The sequence below is a fragment of the Trichoplusia ni genome, chromosome 18 (assembly GCF_003590095.1).
Source record: "Trichoplusia ni isolate ovarian cell line Hi5 chromosome 18, tn1, whole genome shotgun sequence".
Taxonomy (NCBI): Eukaryota; Metazoa; Arthropoda; class Insecta; order Lepidoptera; family Noctuidae; genus Trichoplusia; species Trichoplusia ni.
The window spans coordinates 7,267,402-7,286,866 of NC_039495.1; the positions used below are offsets into that span (position 1 = coordinate 7,267,402).

Here is a 19,465-nt window from a genome sequence, read left to right on the forward strand (position 1 = left end):
AGCTCATTGTGATCTAGGTCTCTTGAGTGACCTAAATAATACTAGGGTTACTGACAATGTTTCATTTATGAGTTGTAGTATCCTAGATTAGTTATAACGTAATAATTATGTTACGATATAGTATATTAATGACAAGTTCCTTGGTCTCATATCGTTGTTCAATTTATTCAAGTCACTTGCACAAAGACGCCCAGACTCAGGACAAGCATTCGGGGATCACAATAACGCTTGTTCTATGCGATGATCGGACCCGCGACATGTTGCACACAATGAGTTTCGGCGTGGTTACTTCAATTACTCAGCTGTCCATGCAGTTAAAATTATCAAAAATAAAGTTATTCGTAAGGTAAGACGCCCGCCCGCCAGGTGGACCGATGACCTGAGAAAGGTCGCTGGAGGGGACTGGATGCGGAAGGCGGAGGACCGGGTGTTGTGGCGTAAATTGGGAGAGGCCTATGTCCAGCAGTGGACTATGATTGGCTGATTGATTGATTGATTGATTAAAAATTATTCGTCTCACCAAAAAGTAAAATCCATATTGGAGGAATTAAGCAAAAATTCTGTTTCTTTTTCACATCCTGTTTTACTTAAAGATAAATCAAAATTCCATCCACGAAAAAACGCTAAAAACAGAGTACAAACTCACCAAAAATATTTAATTAAGCCTCACGATGGCACTTTTATCTATCTATTACGGCGGACACAGTTCCTATCATTGTTTGTCGAGTCAACTAATACGTTTTAGGATAGATACCACACGGTCCACCACAGAAGACCATCAGTGACACCTAATACAAGGGAATACGGTTCATTTTACCATATAAAAGCATATATAAAAACAATGAGAATGGATGCAAACAACAATTTGGGCCATTCGTGGTCTCCTATCAGATAAGTAAGCTACTTTCCGTCATTCATCAACGAATGGGTATGTATGAATTATGACCGTCATCACGCTGTATGCCAAATAGGCTTTAATTCTTTGGACAAACAGTTCATATGGTCACACTTTTGAGTGTAATGGTGCAATAACTTGTATTATCTTAAAGAGTTTATTAGATTATCTTAATTTCTTGTTAATGTCTGAATAGCGTTTTCCCATGCAAAAATAAAGTATGGATAAGGAAATCTGATCAGATGATTTTAGGATGATATTGTGCGGTGAAGGGTTGGTGATACGGGGTGCTGTCTCATTGTTTTTTGACAAAAATCTCGTACATTATATCACTAGATAACAATGTTTGTTTCCCTTTAAATAATAGACCAAAAAACGTGCTTATATGCGTCATACCTCAAAATAATCAAAATCGATTAAACAAAATACAGTTTTCAGCATTACATAATAAGCCAATGAAGCCTTGAAAGTAAATGAAAATCTTCATGAAACGACCTTCATGTAAAATTTTACATACACAGATTTTAACATATCCGCTAAATACAAGATTATGTTTGCTCAACGAGTCGTGACGTGACCTCATATTGTTGACAGGATTCATTTGTGGAAATTCTTCAAATTAAGTGTCCATGGCAAGAGTAGAATAGACGAAATCTGATGAAAACGAGATGAAACTAGTTATGGATGTGAGGACAGACAATAGTGTCGTAAAGTTTTTGGATTTTGGACTGGTATGTTTCTTGTTTTTTGGTTCAACAAGGGGTTTGGTTTTATGATTTTAAGTAAATGAAACTAAAAATTATCAAGAATACAGCAGTGTAGGACAAGATGAATGATGGAAGAATTGTGCTTTAATTTTGTAGGGTATTTTGTCCAGCAATGTTGAAAGGCTAAATTGATTGATTGGAGTATCGGAACGGCACTAAGGTCAACCGATTTGAAGATAAACACGATAAAAACAAACTCCCACTTCTGGCACATAATTAAGAAAGAGCAGTAAAAGTGTATCGTAAAATTAAGGGTCGCTATTTTCATCCGGCAATAAACTGGTCAAGTGCAGATAAAACAGAACCGAGCCAAGGGCATGTTAAGCATATAATGATATAAACCTATAAAGGACAGGCAAAAAACGCCCCAGAGGATGCAGGTTAACATAAAGAAATGTTTTTTGTAGTTTAATGTATTCGTCAATACGAATCAAACAAGACCGAGGGGCTGTTTCATTTTTCACCCGGATTACAAACTTCCAAATACGGCATAAGGTCAGCTTCAAGTTAACATATTATTGCATTACGCATGAAAAATTATAGTAAATCCAGTGTATGATAAAAATTGCGTTCAATTCGACTTGCAAGACATGATTACAAAGGGAAACGCGTGTATAAAGAAAAACATTTCCAGTGGACCGAGACAATGTTATCTCACATCATTTTTGACCAGTGACAAGTGACTTGTTAGTCCATACATTTCAGCGTTATCATTTGGGCAGACATCACATTTTTACAGACTCAGTTATATGTATATATGAGTGGTTCAATATAATTTAAACTCAATAAGAAAATTGTCTTCTAGGCCCAGATAATCCATGAGAAAATCTTGGAATCTGATGTTAGTTTAGCTTTTCCAGCTTCACTTTATCGGTTTAAAAAATATATCAATATCTGTGCGTGGGCATGGAATTTATTTTCGGGTATCTGAATTGCAATGCTTTCTATTGACGTCATAAGCATAACATCTTATGTAGATCATCAATTTCAAGTTTTATGTATAGTGTGTACAGTCTTAAATCTCTCCGCATTTAAGAAGTTAGATTGCAACATTTTATTGAAAGACGTTATGGAAATGTTCTGTTATTATTTTCAGGTGGAAGCCAAAATCAATATGGAAAGCAGTGACCAAATTAACGCAGTAAGCTATTTATTTTCATTCGATCAGTAAAATATAAATACCATCAGTATTAAGATCTTCATAAGGAGTTAGGTTTGATAAGTCGAGATTTTCCTAGTTTCCAACTAGACAACACTGTGTAAAAGTTTTGGAACAAAATATTTCATTAGCTGATCTGGCTAACTTCGTACGGCTGGGTTGATTTGGCAAAAGCAACAACTCCACACCAAACATAATATATACAAAAAAAACATTCAAATTGATCTAGCAATCTAGGAGCAAATCAGTGTTCAGAATTATGTACATAAGTATGTAAAGAATAAAGCTTTTTTCCAAAGTTATGTCTTCGATTAAACCATAATTCAGGTGTTAGAAATAATAATCATATTGCTGTGCATTAACCATCATTACAAAGTACCTTACATGGTAATGTACTAAGAATGATTACTCCGTCCACGACCTAGGTGCAGCGTAGAATTATGGCGCAGCTTGACCTAATAACCCAAGGAAATTGCGTTACCTAGCCTTATAACAGTAACTAAAGCTGCCAGTTGTAACTGTAAACTAGTTCTTTTTAACTGATTAATCTAGTTTGAGGACCGGGTGTTGTGCAACTTGGGGAAGGTCTATGCCCTACAGTGGACTTCAATAAGCTGAATTGATTGATTGTTTGAATCTAGTTGCTTGGTAGGTAAGAGATATTTTTAAACTGGAAATTGTGTTGGGACTTTTGGAATTTGTTTGGACTCGGTGCATGGTTCCGGAAAATGTAATCCCGATTGAAAACGAGTCGAAAATTTATATCCAGTTACGATCGAGTGTTTTCAGTTCCCTTAGTCGAATACGAAATCATGAACTCTTTGTATATTCGTATTTTATAGAATTAATTTAACCGATTTTTTCTATAAGCCACCTAAACCATATCAATCAATGCACAATCAGGCGCTAGAGTTAAACATGATTTTCACAAGGGAGTAAAACCTGTAGTTTTTATTTTTAAGTCTTCGACAAGCCTGAATTTGTTTTAACACGAAAAATATCACCGTGACTTCTGGGCTATCCGTAAGCATGGCAAATATTTATCCATACTGTAAACAGTATTCAATTATAACCATCCTAAATTTATCCTATCCTTACTAAAAGAAAGACCATGTCATCTGACTCGACAGTTCCAACTTTAGTAAATCATTGAAAGAAAAAATAACCTCTATATTTTCGCAGTTTTTGACGGTTCTTAGGGTACCGTACCTGAAAAGTAAAACCCTATCGCTAAGGCGCTATCGGTCCATGTGTCCGGTCTGTATTTCATGCAACGTAATAGCTAGGCTGTTGATTTTGTCACAGATGATGTTTTTGGATGCTGCTATAACAACACATAATTCAAATAAAAACATTACTTATAATATTAAGTACATCATAAATTGGATGGTAGTCCAATTTTGTTTTACTTAGCCCGTTTAAACGGAACCCTCAAAATCGCTTGTCCAACTTACACTTGGCGGGTTTTTTGCACGACCTTCTACGTCCTTACCATTATATTGATGTTCAAAGTCCAGCCATACGCTCTTGAAAGTGCGTCAGCGTTAGAAAATACATGTGCCAGCGTTTCTTTTCAACCTAGAATTTTCACAGCCAGCCCGTTCAAGAAACAGATCTTGTTTTCTTACTTGTATGACGTCATCTAATGCAGTATTTTTGGCTTAGTTTAAACAAGGATTATGCATTGTCTTTCAGATAGGAAAGATGAAACTGTGTTTAACTTCCTCATTTTACTTAAATAAAAGGTATTTCGTGTATCACATTTTTAGAATGCGGAATGATTTTTGAGCTTTGGTTGTATAAATGGGAGATGCGAAATCACATAACACGAGAGTTTTAAAAAATTGCATGGTCCGTCGCTTAACATGTTTCTACCATTTATTGTTTTATCTAGTTTTTTACCTATCACCAAAACGTTAGGAGTCTCTTGTCTATTCATACGCACAATCAGAAACTCTAAATTAGGTTACAAGGATTATTTTATCAAAAATGTTACCGCAATTGCTGCGGAATGACAAAAGTTTTACGATACATACAAATAAAACATAAAAAAATTATTTGTCTGTCGTTTCACGTGTGTTTAAATCGTAAAGATAAGTAGGTTTTGCATTCATGTCATCATCTTAATCAAGTGTAGGTATATTGTGTATAATTAAGGAACGGAGTTTTATAAATAGACTTTAACTTGTGCATTTACCTACATCTTACATATAAAATTCTCGTGTCACGGTATTTGTAGTTAAACTCCTTCGAAACGTCTTGACCGATTCTCATGGATTTTTGAGTGTATATTGGTTAGGTCTGAGATTTGGACAACATCTATGTAACGTACCTTTCATTTTTTTTATTAAACGTTTCCTGGAACAGCTAACCTTACATTGTGTCTAGAATTTGACTTCATCTGAGATTGGGACAAAATATTTCTTTTTCCATTGTATATCTGTATGATGCATCTTATTAAAACAACGTTCGCTGGGTTTCATCGCACTATAATAAAAGGGATAGGGCGATGAAACTAGAGATGTATTCATAAATCTTAAAAAAAAACTCATCAACACTCGTGCCATAGACAAAAAAGTAATCTTCAGTTTACAAAATTCGATCGCATCGTAAAATCGCAAAATGGACGGCGCGTTCATGCCTCCGGTGGTCAAGGACGACCGTTTGATTGTATAACAGCAAGAATTAAGATTCAGGAAGTACTGCACCGTAACTTACTGTTTAATTAGTATTCGGTTAGCGCTTGTCACTTACTTCAATGTCAAATGACGTGGAGAACGTTTTGACATTTATACTTATTTTGCTCTTTTAGTGGTTGTGGTTGCAATTTAAAGGAATTTGCGTACAAATGACTGCAGTCACTGTTTGTAGTGTAGGTGTGTACAGACATTTACTTTTGTGGTGTATATTTGAAAAAAGAATTTATTTCCGTCAGTCCCGTTTTTTTATGGAATGATACCAACCATGATTCTTTAAAAAAAATAGAATCTAGGATGGTTTATTTTTTGACAAGGAGAATTATTTAGTTTGCTGGCGACACCGTTACATCTGCTCTTGATTGTTTTTGGTCGGGTGCGAAATTAGTCTCGCAATATACACTTATATTTTTGAGACCCCTATGCTAACGAGATCGTTCGGAAAATTCAAGTTCAGAGGAACAAAGCCTTTATGCTACAACAAAGATTAATCTCCATTTCCAACGACCTTGGTTTCCCCGCTGGAAAATAGGTTGAAAAACAATCTTTGCTAATGAGTGACATCACAACAAGACATTTAATTTTATCTGAAATACTTAGTTTCACAGTAACATATTTTGTCGCAACTAAGTCTATTAAGAAAGAGAAACTACAAATACGGTTACGAAATACTATTCTAGCTGTTTCATGCATATGATACTAATACTTACATACATTGAGCATGTGTTGAATATTTCATATGTGGACGGGAAAGCGGTTTAGTTGTAGATGTTATTAACACCCTGCATCTACTCATATTTGTTTTTTAAATAAACGACTCCCGCAATAAGGATTTTAATACTTATGTCAAGGAGTGTCACAAAGATACAAGTCGCATTCACGAAGACACTTAGAACATGAATCCGTGGATCACATTAATGCTTGTTCTACACGACAATCGAATCTGCGACACGTCGCGCACTCTGGCTTTGGTGTGGTGACCTAGACCAATCGGCTATCCGCTATCAGTGCAATTACGCAGAATCAAGCGGAACCAGTGTAAAAGAGGTGGTTGAGAACCCTGTCGTATATCACAATACAAATGCATAGACTTCTAAAGGGACTACCAGTAAACCATTAGAATTAGCCTTTCCTGAACGATGGAAACCCAAATATTTTACCATCATTATGTACCATCTTTAGCGTGGATTTATAATTTCTTCCAAAATGTTTCAAGTTTGGTTGTATTTCCTTGGTTTGATATTTCCCTCCAACTACTTCAGATATGTCCATGATGACAACCAACATAAAGCAACAAAAAAATGCCTATTTCTTGAAAACCTTCAAGGTTGGACCACAGCCGTGTGACGTAGCAATATCAAAGCAAAACCAATCGCACTGCGCAGCTGCGGGTGCGTACAGCACATTAAGACTTAACGTTTTATGTTGTAGTTTCAATTCTGTATTTCTTGTTAATATTGCAATATGATACTGAATAACTTATTAGGTATATGAGACAATGTATATTCAATAGCTGACGACTTTGGTTTCTAATGATGAATGCCTTTGCATGTTTAAACAGAACCCCGTAAATATCATGTACCAACTGCTATTTTCGAAACTGTCTTGAAATAAAGTGATCTAAGTATTTAATAGGAACAGTACTTTTTCTTACGGTATCATCAAAGGTTGATAAAAAAGCAAAGTTAATTTTTTAATAGACTGGTTAAGGTTAACTACCTACTACAGACGGTAGAAACGTAAGCCTATCCACTGAGGCTTTGCTATCTGTTCGAGCGTCTTTCAATCAGGCATCTTATGAACAATTTCATTTTTTACAGATGATCGTTTTCTGATGGCTCGATAATAACAAATACCAAATTGAAGCTACCCCTTTACACGTCTTTTGGTGAATCAATGAGTTTGTATGGCGGCAGTTACTTAGAAATTAATATCATGAACTATAGCTAGGGAAACTTGCGTTGTCGTGTATAAACTAATCTGTAAGATGTAATTTTCCTCGTGTATAAGATATAACGCGTGTATGAATGAGTGCAATAAATTGCTTATAAATGTTATTAAATTGTTTACGTCCCTGTTTCTAATAAACTTGCTTATAACGATAATATGCAACATTACTGTAACTATTTCCGTGACGCTGTTTTCAAATACATTGTGATGATATGCACATAATTTTAAAATTGATCAACACTATTCTATTTAATTGCTTAATGATGTTTTTTAGTTACATCTGGGTATAAATTAACTTGTATCGTTAATAATTAACCTGAAGACCACTTAGGCAGGCTTTTTTTATTTTTTTTTATTTTACTACTTACCTGCGAACGATCAAAAAATTCAAACCTTTTTAACCCGACTACAGTAAACCTGAAAGGGAAGGGTCACGTTATTTTAGGAGAAATAAACTTAAACCAGTGATTACATAGAGAAAATAGAGGCTACGTGACAGAGACAATGGCGTCGTTGCCTCGCTGACATCATTACAAAACAATTGCCAAGCTAAGCTATGGGAAAACAGACACAAGGAAAACTTTTAAGTAGTAGGTACTGCAGAGTAAACATGTACCCACTTAGCTCCTATTTACAAAGCTATTCTACTGTTTTTTTACTCCATACAAGTGTTAAGATGACGTTACAATGATGCAATCTCACTGTGTGTGGCGTAACTCAATTAATTATAGGCTTAATGAAAACAATCCGGTTATATAAACTGTTTGCTAACTGGCTTATAAATACTCATATTAGAGTTCAAGTAAAAGACGATTGCTTTTACCTAACATGCCAACATTAAAAACATTATACGATTATATTAAAAAAGTATTTATTTAAAAACAAACAAACAGCTCTATGAACAAAAAACCATAAATTAAAAAGAAAACTACAAATACAAACTTTTAATAACGTACTCAGAACGGCAACATTACAAATTTAGAACAGCGGAAGTGCAAGTGTTCGAAATTGAAATATCGAGCCCCCAACCATCGGCCATTGCTCAACGCGCGAGTTGCTTTCGTCGCTGAATGCTGATTCGCGGTGGCGCTGCGCAGTTGTGGGTGTGGTTGACCCACCCGCGTGACGTCAGCGTAAGGCAACTGTGACCTTTGTATGTACTTAACAGTCGGTAATGCTAGTACAGTCGGCACATTACCGCAGTATTTTTAGACATACTTAGAAGGGTTTGTAGATATTGTAAGTTTTTAATGTTATTTGGTTGATGACGTCATAATATGCACGTTGATTGTTGAGAGCAAGTGCAAAGTTTTGTTTCTCATTTTGACAGTGAAGACTTTTTACTTGGCGCTAAAAATGAAGGAGAACTACTTGAAATGCTTTCACGGGTTCTGAGTATGGCTAAAAGGGTGGGGGGGGGGGCGGTGCAGAAATCTTTTTATACCCTTGTCATAATTTCGATTCAAATACAAGTACAGGGTAAATAATCCTATTATTATATTTTACATTAAATAATGCTTCACTTTTGCAGTGGGTACAGTCACATAACAAGAAAGGCTATCTAGGTTTAGATTATTTTGAAGGTCACGAACATACAACCTCAGTTGATTGAAAGTAAGATAAATGTATTATAATATTTATAAAACAACTCTTTGATTCAACTAGAATCAAATAAGTAGCCAAGTCAAATATGAGGAGAAACGTCAGCACAGAAACAGCAGACATTATTCAAATGAATTGCAACATAATGGTGCGCTTAATGAAATCAATATGCCAGCACCTGCGCGTACGATTCATAATCGCAACGTCTGCTATGTGTAAACATATGGATAAAAATATTTTACGTAAACGAGAATTAATTACAATTTTCTTTTGAGTAGATGAAAGAAATCTTCGGAGTCATTGGAGAGAATTCATTAAAACGTTTTGTTTATAGCAAGATGGCGTACAATACCTATTGAGGGACTCTTTTGCAATATAACACCAGTGTCAACAGTACTTGAAATGTGGAGGTACTAGATATCAGGTATTTTAGAGTACCTACTGTACTAGTAGGTACCTATATGTAAGACAGATTTTTATTAACTTGGATCCAGTTGGATGGACGCTTGTATTTTCTCTCACTACAGAGAGTTTCTTTTCGTTAGTCCCTGATGTCATGTTATACTGAATTCTCATTAACAAGCAGTTCTATCAGTCTAAATCAAATATTCTTAAAAAAAAATACATGTAGAGTACGAAAAACAAAGTCACATGCTCCGTGTTGGAGCTTTTCTCTCGCGTCATATCAAAACGATTGTGTAACGGTGCGTAAGAGTTTATATTTAACAATGTTTTTCATAGGAAACCGGGAAGAAACTCACGGTCACAGCGTATCACTATTTTCGTATCAATAGCATTGATTCGACAAATAGAACTCTTCAATGTGAAAATTTTTACTTTTATTTTTTTAGGCTGACTTTTTTGGAAGGCCGTATAGAAATATATGAATGCCAGATTAGATTAGCGCCAGGGTAGCGTTATACATTACTATGTCGGTGTAGATACATTCTAGGAATAAATGTAGAAGAAAAACGAAGATTCTACTGACTTTCCCGCTGCCGTGTTACTACATGAATAAGGACTCCCGTTGGGTCCGAAACTATTCAGAAAAAATAAGATTTATAAAGTGGCCAAATTTTCTAGCTAAACCTGCTTAATTTCAATCCCAACACTAAGTAACTTGATTGTATATTTGATATTTGGAGCTTTGGAAACTCGACAATGCTCATGGATTTTTGGACTGTAGCTTAAATCGTTCACGCATGACCCCGGCAAAGGGGAATAGACAAGCATTAAGGTGGTTTTAGTTGGTGGAAATCTTTTACGTCTTCTAGCCTTCCCATGGGCAAAAGAAAATGAGGATATCCACCAGGTTTAATACGACCAACTTTTATATCACCTTGCTTTTCGACTACCAGACCCAAGAATCAAATAAAATTTGTGCCATAAAGTACAAAATACTGCCCAAAATTCCTTAATTTATAAACCTGGTCTTCATACCCACAAATCTCAGCTAAGTAGAAGTACGTAACCGACCAGTTAACGTATTACGTGACGTAAAGCGTTACGACTTACGTGGTACTCCTTGTGGGGCATCTGATGTAAGTCGAGGTTTAATAGTCTGCAATTCTTAGTAGCCGTGACTTTGGTTACGGTAATATGTTATCAGTATGTACTGTGAATACTTAAGTAAAGGATGTTGCTATTGTGGAAGCGAGACAGATCACTACACTGCGGCTAGTGGCGTCTCGCTTACACACCAGCAGGAGCCCTGCTTTAAGAATACATAGAAAGGATCGTTGAGGCAATAAGTGCAGAAGAACACTAATGACAATTGATGATATTCCAAACATAGATTTTAGTTCAAATGGTTGCAACTAATGATTTTTATGGTTTAAATAAGTAGCAAAAGAGTTTAAAACGTAGTTAAACATTTTAAATAGTACTAAAAATTGATAAGCTGGTCATTCCGTGTGCATAAAATATTATGTTTATAAACATTTATGAAGTATTACCCACCATAATAACCTTGTGTTTTATCAATTGACTACGATAAAAACATTATGAGTAAAGTCTAATTAAATAATGCAAAAATTTGAACAAATTGGGATTATTTATTTAATTGTATAATATTGTTTATTTTTGGCTGCATCGGTTATCAATTTTTGCAATATGCTATTTCTTGGAATTGGCTCAGATTCCACAGTATATACCAAGTTTAATGAAAACAAAGGTTTTGTTTCAAGTAGGCCGCCTTTCAGGCAGTTTAGCAGTAATGACTCTAGGTGCACGGTCCCAAGTCATTCCTATTCGATTTGGCTATTAAGCTCTTGAAGTGCAATAAGTACATGCTGATTTTTTTTTGGTATTTTGCAATTCTAACCTAAAATCTAAACTCTATAATGTTAGAGTAAAATTGTCTAAATTGTGACAACCTTTTTTATTGGCACTTCTAGCATTACTTCTAACAGGGTTTACAATTTTCATGCACTGGCCTTCGCATCTGGCTTAGTGGGACCAAGTTAACCGAAACTAAAATAAATAGTTTCCTAACAACAGTTTAACTGACCACGTATTTCTTAATATAAAATACACATAATCTTAAAAGCAATTAGTGGGTCAATAATTAATGAATTTAATTAAACAACAATTTATTTCGATTGCTTTTTAACCACAAAAGAGAAACTAAATCTTTAAAGACAAAATGTTTAAATATTTCTTTTAAAATCTCTTTAAAATGTAAACAGACTTTTTCAGTACCGAATAATAAAGTAGTCGTGTTAACAACTTCCTAGTTCCAACCTCTTTGGTTGACTGAATACAATATAAACTGCGCAGTGTTGCCAACATAAAAAAATGTCTTGGATCAGATGTTTACAATCATCTTTGTAGTATTTACATTCACGAGACCGGTCCGAATAATGAATGGTTATAAAAAACTGTAGAAAAACTTGTCAGATCCACTAGCAGGCAACAGCCTTGATAATGGCATCTAATCGTACATACATAAAACAAAGTACTTTTTACCGTTTGTTTCGTTAAACGATCTCATGAACTGTTAAACTGATTTTTATGAATTTCGATTTGTTATTTTTTTTATCCTGAATAACAAAATAACTATGGACACATTAAATATCCACAATTTTACTTTCCCAGCGCTTGGTAAATTACTATTGCCTTCCAAACGCTTCCGATTTTAATATATTGGTAGAACATGGGCTAACAACACTAATTATCGAATCCTGCACTTATTGTGGTGTGCATAAACGAAAATTTTATTTTATTTTTATCTGTTTCTGCTGTTCATCACAAAAACCTTCACTCAAGCAAACCCGCGAGTCGCAACTAGTTTTAAAAGCACACGTGTATTTCCAACACGAGTTGATTACATCACAGGTCTGCCTTAATCATGGGATAGCTAAAGTTGATGATAGGACACATCAACCTTGATCCTGTGATTATACCCACGCATTATCAAACACCATATTGGTGGTATTATTGTAGCTTGGGATATTAGTAAATAAAGGCTTGGATAGACGTAAGAATGGATATCGTAATTGAATAAAACAAATCTGAATAAAATTGAATTCAAAAGTGTCATTACAAAGTCTCTTTAGCTAATGGCTCTGAAATTATTATTTAAGTTTATAAGTGCGACTCGACTATCTTTAATTGCTGTCCTTGTCTAACACCTACCACTCAAACTTAAATGACATTGATAACTTGATGACTGCAATCATTTGGGCAGACGCAGAATATATTTTTAGTCTTAATAAAAGAGGAAAATAAACAGAATCTTTGATAATCCCGGTTAGCGATAAAATATGTCATACAAAAATATCTCGTACATTATACGAGCATCTCTGCTGATGACTGTAATTTTCATTCCCTAAGAAAAATGTCAGCACTAAAGTGGAACGCCGTTCTATTAGAAGCGGCCCTAGCATTACTTTGAAGACTGGTTCCGTAATTATATGGGTCGCTATACGAACTAAGGCAAAATAAACTCCGTACTGAAAATATCACATGACTTTTGAGGCATAAAATTGCATCAGTGTTTATAAATCTATTAATAGAGGGAGTGAACCGCAACAGGTTAACGTTCCAAAAAAAGCATTTAAAAAAGCTAATGACAAGAAAAAGAAAATGAATTCGTCCTTTTAATACTGACCTGTCATCGTCACGTGTAGAAGGTACACATCACACTCATGGAAATTAAAAATAAATAGGCTGAATGCGACGCGTTTGCGTTGCCCGACGCGGCACTGGCGAAGAAAAAGCGCGGGAGTGTCCGACGCTCAGTCCACGGGTCGGCCAGTGTGTGCCCGTGTCTCGTGGGGGATGCACGACAGCGAGCGTCGTATTTTCGCGCATAAGATTTTCGCACAGTGAAAACTTTAAATACATACTAATAATAATATAGGAAGCTATAACGTGTGGTGTTATTTTAAACTTCGCCTGGTGTCCTAGTTCGTGACGATGCAAAGGATTTCTCTGTACCTATAGGTAAGATTTTAATTATTTATTAAAGCTTTATACTATTTTCTTTGTATTTTAATGAATAGTTTAATTACTGTAGAATATAATAAATTATTTATTACAATAGTCGTGAGTACTACAAGGTTACTAGAATAAAATAGATTCATTTATACGGTTTTACAACTGTTTCTCAGCAAAAATATTTCAAATGTAAGCGTTATATTCTCCAGTCAAATTGAAAACGTTTTATTTTTAGTACAACAAGGTAGGAAAATGGTGATAACGATAATTGTTATGAAATAGTTCAAAAACTTGCGTTTGTTATCCGTAGCCTCTCAACGAAAAAAAAGGAAATAAATAATAAAGAATTTCACTTAACATACAATCAATCATGAATTTATTTATATTAGGTTTTAATACGTCATCATGTTTAATATTCAATAGGCAAAGACGCAAGAAACTAATAAATAATTCTGTACATTATTTAAATACGGGTACTTAAACAAAATAATTTTAAATAAAATATATACATACTTTACGTCAAGGCCTTTACTCCATATATTTTTTGAAATTTCTCTAGTACAGCGCAAGGAATTCTCATTCTGCCATGATTTAACTAAACTAATATTGGAATTGGACCTCCTTGATGATATTACGCAATTAGCAAATACGGAAAACGTATTTGTGAGACTATTACGATATGTGGGGATTATGGCAATGCTGTAATGTATTTAGTCAGACTTCGGCCCTGACATTGAACCAAGTATAATATCCTTAACTCGATGTAACCGCGTTTGAAACACGTATATACTCTTATCAGGCTTATAGTACATTCAATGAGGATGTTAACTGGTTTTGAAAAGTAAAAATCGATAAATTTTGTCAATTAAATTAAATACATTGTATAAGAAATACATATATTATTTGTTGTATTGTTGTTCACTTAAAATAAATGCATAAGTACATGTAACATTTTTCTAGTTCATGTAATTTTGCTATGAATGTTATTAAAATATGTAGGTAAACCATAATCTTTTTACGACATCCCATCATATCCTGTTATCTATGCATGCAAATGAAAATGGTGACGTCTGTTTGAAAATTATACGCTTTTTATTATATTATCGACGCTTTCCGCATCATTATAATAGAAGAAAAAAATATTTGTCGTTCAATTGCAGTTAAACATTTATTTTTGAGATAAAAAACATTAACATAAAAAAATACAATGAGTGTAAAGCACATTAAAAAAAATCTTTCGATTTGTAAAACATTTTCGAAATACCGACCCTCGAATTCAAAAAATAAATGCTTCAATCAATTAATCAAAATCATTGATTGAAATCACATATTCTGGGTAGCTGTTGCAGCACACCAAAATTATTTGTAGGAAGGATAATAATGTGTTCTATGTAGATAGTGATAATCATGAAAATCTTTAATCTTGATTGGTTAAATGTTCTTATCTCTTATTTTAATTTAATATTTGTCTGGGAGTATTAATAAATATAAGGGGTAATAGAAGTCAAATAGTGTGTCTCTCTATCGTTTTTAATGTTACGCTGAATCTGGACTGGGAGTAGATTGTCTGCAGAACATGGAAAAAGGTGGAAGACATCTGCATCTATCTTTAAAGCCCTTTGCTTTGAAGTAGAGAACGAACTGAAATTTCGCGTCCTCAAATATTTTGCTCCACCATTACTCATAATTGTTTATAATATCAATCATAATTAATATTTTTAACGTAACATAAATATTTGTTGGAAAACAAACGATGAATCTTGATAGTGACGAACGATTTTCTAATAACTTCTTAAAACTTTTAGTCATTCTGAGTATGCAACGGTCAGATTGGCTTGCTCTGGCGTGAGGCGTAGTGATAAACAAATAATATAGGATGTAGGTCAGAAACCTTTAGTGTAAACAACTGGGAAATTTGATGAAAACGTGAATTAATGCACACAATTTAGGAAATTTGAAGGCAAAGAAATACCTCTGATCTAACTGCTGAATTGAATAGAAGCGAGAATTTTAAGGCACATGACTTACGGAACGTTAATCTTTCCCCTTTGATTGATATTTACAATCTTTAATAGGAATATTGTCTCTGAATGCAGGAACAGAACTCTCATGAATCTTCAAAGAAAAATTCAGTTTCAGTCAATGAAATCTCTACGATACGTGTTTTGATAAAACTGAATGCAAAACGTACCCACGTAAACGAAATGAATGTAGATAAATCTAAATGAACATCTATTTATAAATGGATTTCTGAAGCGAGAAATACTTAAGAGGTGTCAAAACAGAAATGAATTATGTTCGTAATTGGAACTGTTTAATTACTGTTGATTAGTTTAATTCACTTTAAGTACCCTTGAGGTGTTTTCCTTACTATTCAATAATGGTCTTGCAATTCTTTTGAATTAACAGATATTTGTTAAGACTAATGCAGTAGCTAGCTTAAGGGGAAGCCAAGTTTAGATTTAAATCTGACACTACCAAAATTTAAATCTTCTACGAGCTTTAAGAAGATTCTAGGATAATAACAGACGATGATAGTCATTTTGTTTTATGATATAGTCAAATGCAAAGGATGTTTTGCTTCGTAAGAAGAGTTTCTTATTCACATCGAATGCTTCATCAACAGTATCACATAAAGCGTGTATGATTACCGCAAGTGTATCTTCATAACAAGTTCAGTTTCAAATAGATCGAGTGACTCGTGTCTATGAAACTATCTACTATTTGGTCTCATCTTTCATAACTATGAACTTAGGACTTGACGCTAGCATTGCATGACAAGGTTTGGAATTGTTTCTAAGTGCAATTTTCCTTTGATATTCTGGGAATAGAGCAGTTTTCAATATAGTTTTTTATCACGCAATATTTGAAAGGTTTATGTTTTAATTCTAGTTGCTATTTTCCTGTAGCTTTCTGGGGAATCGTTTAGGTTATCCATCGACAATGTTTTTATCATTCAACATCTTAGTTATTTGAGATTGAAGAAGTAAATTTTCGGTAAATTTTGCCAGCTTTAAATTCTCAGATTTAGTCACGTCATATCATGGCATCAAATTACGCAGCGGATACGAAATCTTAATACGCATCTTTACGAGTTTATACCAAGGCAAAAGATAACTAACACCAATGTAACTATTTGCTATGTGGTTTAAGTAAAATAGAGACTAAGACATCTAAACGTCTGACGTACGCTGACCCAATAAGCAGACAATGACTGTATGCCCTGTTTTACCTTGCAACTTTATCATCTGAGTAAATAGTAATATTTGTATTAACGAAATTGTTGATACAGACCCATTGAATGTGGCGTGTCCGATTTCTGGCTTCATTATAATAAATGTTTATTAAAACGTAGACAAAGACAAAGAGTTTGCTTTTGACAAAGAATCAAATAACAAGCGGCAATCTGTATATTTTTTGGCTAGTTTTTCCAAAAGCTACTATGCTTGGATGCATTTTGTGATGTCCAAATCAAATGGTCCAACAATAAAGAAACTGTTCCGACTATGAATCGTCGAGAATTTGTTTGGAAACGTACAGCAATGTTTATTTCTCTTTTGAGTCTGCCTCCGATTGACGTAAGCGGAAATCAGATAAGCGTGAAAAAGAGGTGTGTCGCAGCATTGATATATTGAATCAGAGATTTTATCTAAGCTAGTACAATGATGACTCTTTAATGATAGGACCTTTTTTGTGATTTCACTGTGTGATTACAGCTTAATACGTATTATGTTTATGAAGGCGTACGGCATAAATGAACACGATTCAGTAAACCGTCTATGACTTAATTTTTTTAAATATTTCATCATCGTGTTGCAGACATAGGATTTTTACAGGCAAACACTAAAAATAATTAGCGATACAGATTTTATAGCTTGAGAATGATTGTTAAATGCCATATTCAAACAGCTAAGGAGAATTAAATTCGAGTCCTAAAAAACATGTGTAATTATTTTTGATACAGATTGCTTAGAAATAAAATGTTTTTTTGCCTATGTATCCAATATTACTTTTATAAAAGAAATTGGTCCAACTAACAAATTTCGTAACACAGTTACATTGAATTCCACTTTCAAGAAAACTAAATAGGATACATCTAAAAACACAAGCGTACTAGATCAAACCGAAGCGGCTACGTTAAAGATTTGTTTATAACAAATGAACTAACAAGAAGAATAACTAAGTATTTTGAAAACATGTTCAGCGTAAGCTATTGGAAATGAGTGAAGGTAGCCCGGAAAAGGTCAATGCGATACATTGCTCCCATTAGCGTACGTCTGTGCACCGATTGAGTGCATTAGCATAAATGTGGAAGGTATTTCGTAGTAAAATGTAATGCCTACCGAGCATATTGTTCTTTGTTACTTTGAATTTGTGGCTTGTGTGAGGTGTGGGGACGTTGTGGTTGTTTGCAGCGGAATGACTTGCGTTTTTGTATTCAGTGGTTTTGTGAACTGATAATGGCCTTATTACCCGACATTCCAGAAAAACAATTGTTTTTTTATGTGCTTTATGTTCAAGAATATATAAGAGAGATGTAGTCATTGAAAACAAGACAGTATTTTCACTTTTGGTGACACGAGTTAAAAGGCTTAAAAATTGTCTGTATAAAAAAGTAACAGGAAATGGTTACAGCTAAGGTACGAAAAATGCTTGACAAACTTTAAACCGTAATAAAATACGAGCCGTCATAACTTCTTATCACTAACGAAGTCTCTAACGGTGCGACAAATTATGAAATAAAAGAACAGTTTAGATTTCACAATAACTATCCATATGGAAAATTGAGGAATGAAGTAGGTGAAACTTGTGTACATGGTATCAATGAGATTGGAAATTTACTAAGTGGCTCCGTGCGGAGATTTCAAGAAATCAATCAGTCTAGCGTTGTCTGGGTTATTTTGAAATATACATCAAAATTATTGTTGATCAGTAAGAGGGCTTTGTTCAAACTGTTGGACTCCAGGTTTAAATTAATAACCCAGGATTTTTCAGGTGATACAACTTACAAAGAAAAAATTATTTTAAAATTTTCGGGATACCATACAATTTAGAATAATTAAGAAGTGAAAATCCAGTTGAGACCTGTATTTTGGAAAAATATTTAGTCGTTGACTAATCTCCAAAGCCTTTTTCTTTAGATAGGAGATAGATAGAATACTAGGAGAGCGATGTTCATTCATTATCAAGCGACTTATCAACAAATCTTTCGAAAACAAAACGACATCGTTTGAAGTCAACGAATTTTCTGGTTTGCGTCACAATCCGGACCAAGAGATCAAATGGGCTAATTACTCTGCACCAAATCACATGATGCAGTTTATAAGGTAAACGACACTGATCCCGAGTTGAATGCCATGATAAATATAATGCGGTGATTCACTGAACTAACAAAGATTTGGTCCACGCTTCATGCACATAAAGAGAACGCTGAGTTTCGTGGAGACATCCTTAATCCATAATTAAACTTATAAAGGAAATAACATGAAATGAGAATATATTTAATGTTGTATTTGGGCATCTAGATAAAGATTCGGAGAAAGAATAACACGGCAAAAGAACATGAAAATAAATAAATAGAACTGAATACACTACTGATATCGGTAATGAAACGAAGAAAATAAACGAAATGGAATAAAGTCGTGAAAATGATTAAGACTACCTATCTATTACCTAAGATAAGGAGCACAGTTTTGCCTTGACCTATCGCTAAAAATACGGTTGATAGGATCAAAACTTTTATAGTTTAACACTTTTGATAACCTCAGCCGTAATAATATAGGTAATAAATGATCATCATGTGATTATACACGTGATGGCGAGATGAACTTTTACAAAGAAGAACTTAATTAAACATTTTATGGAACGAAGACTGGTAAAGCTGATCTTAAAAACGAAATCAAGATCTATACTAATATATAAAGCTGAAGAGTTTGTTTGTTTGAACGCGCTAATC

The 19,465-nt window shown here is 34.2% G+C and overlaps 2 protein-coding genes across 3 annotated transcripts in view; one reads left to right on the forward strand and one right to left on the reverse strand.

Annotated features, from left to right (window-relative positions):
• The window catches only part of LOC113503188 (GPI transamidase component PIG-S), a 50,592-nt gene that overhangs the window by 11,227 nt on the left and 19,900 nt on the right, over positions 1-19,465 (reverse strand). The window contains exon 1 of one of the 2 annotated variants that reach the window (XM_026885025.1): positions 13,181-13,271. The exons of the other annotated variant lie outside the window; for it this stretch is intronic. Coding sequence (XP_026740826.1) covers positions 13,181-13,187 — 7 coding nt within the window. The 5' untranslated portion in view covers positions 13,188-13,271. Of the gene's footprint in view, positions 1-13,180; positions 13,272-19,465 lie in introns of those variants that run through there. 2 annotated transcript variants of the gene reach the window in all.
• Positions 13,342-19,465, forward strand: part of LOC113503186 (protein I'm not dead yet) — a 37,015-nt gene continuing 30,891 nt past the window's right edge. The window contains exon 1 of the mRNA XM_026885019.1: positions 13,342-13,515. The gene's annotated coding sequence lies outside the window, so the exon portion shown is untranslated. The remainder of the gene's footprint in view (positions 13,516-19,465) is intronic.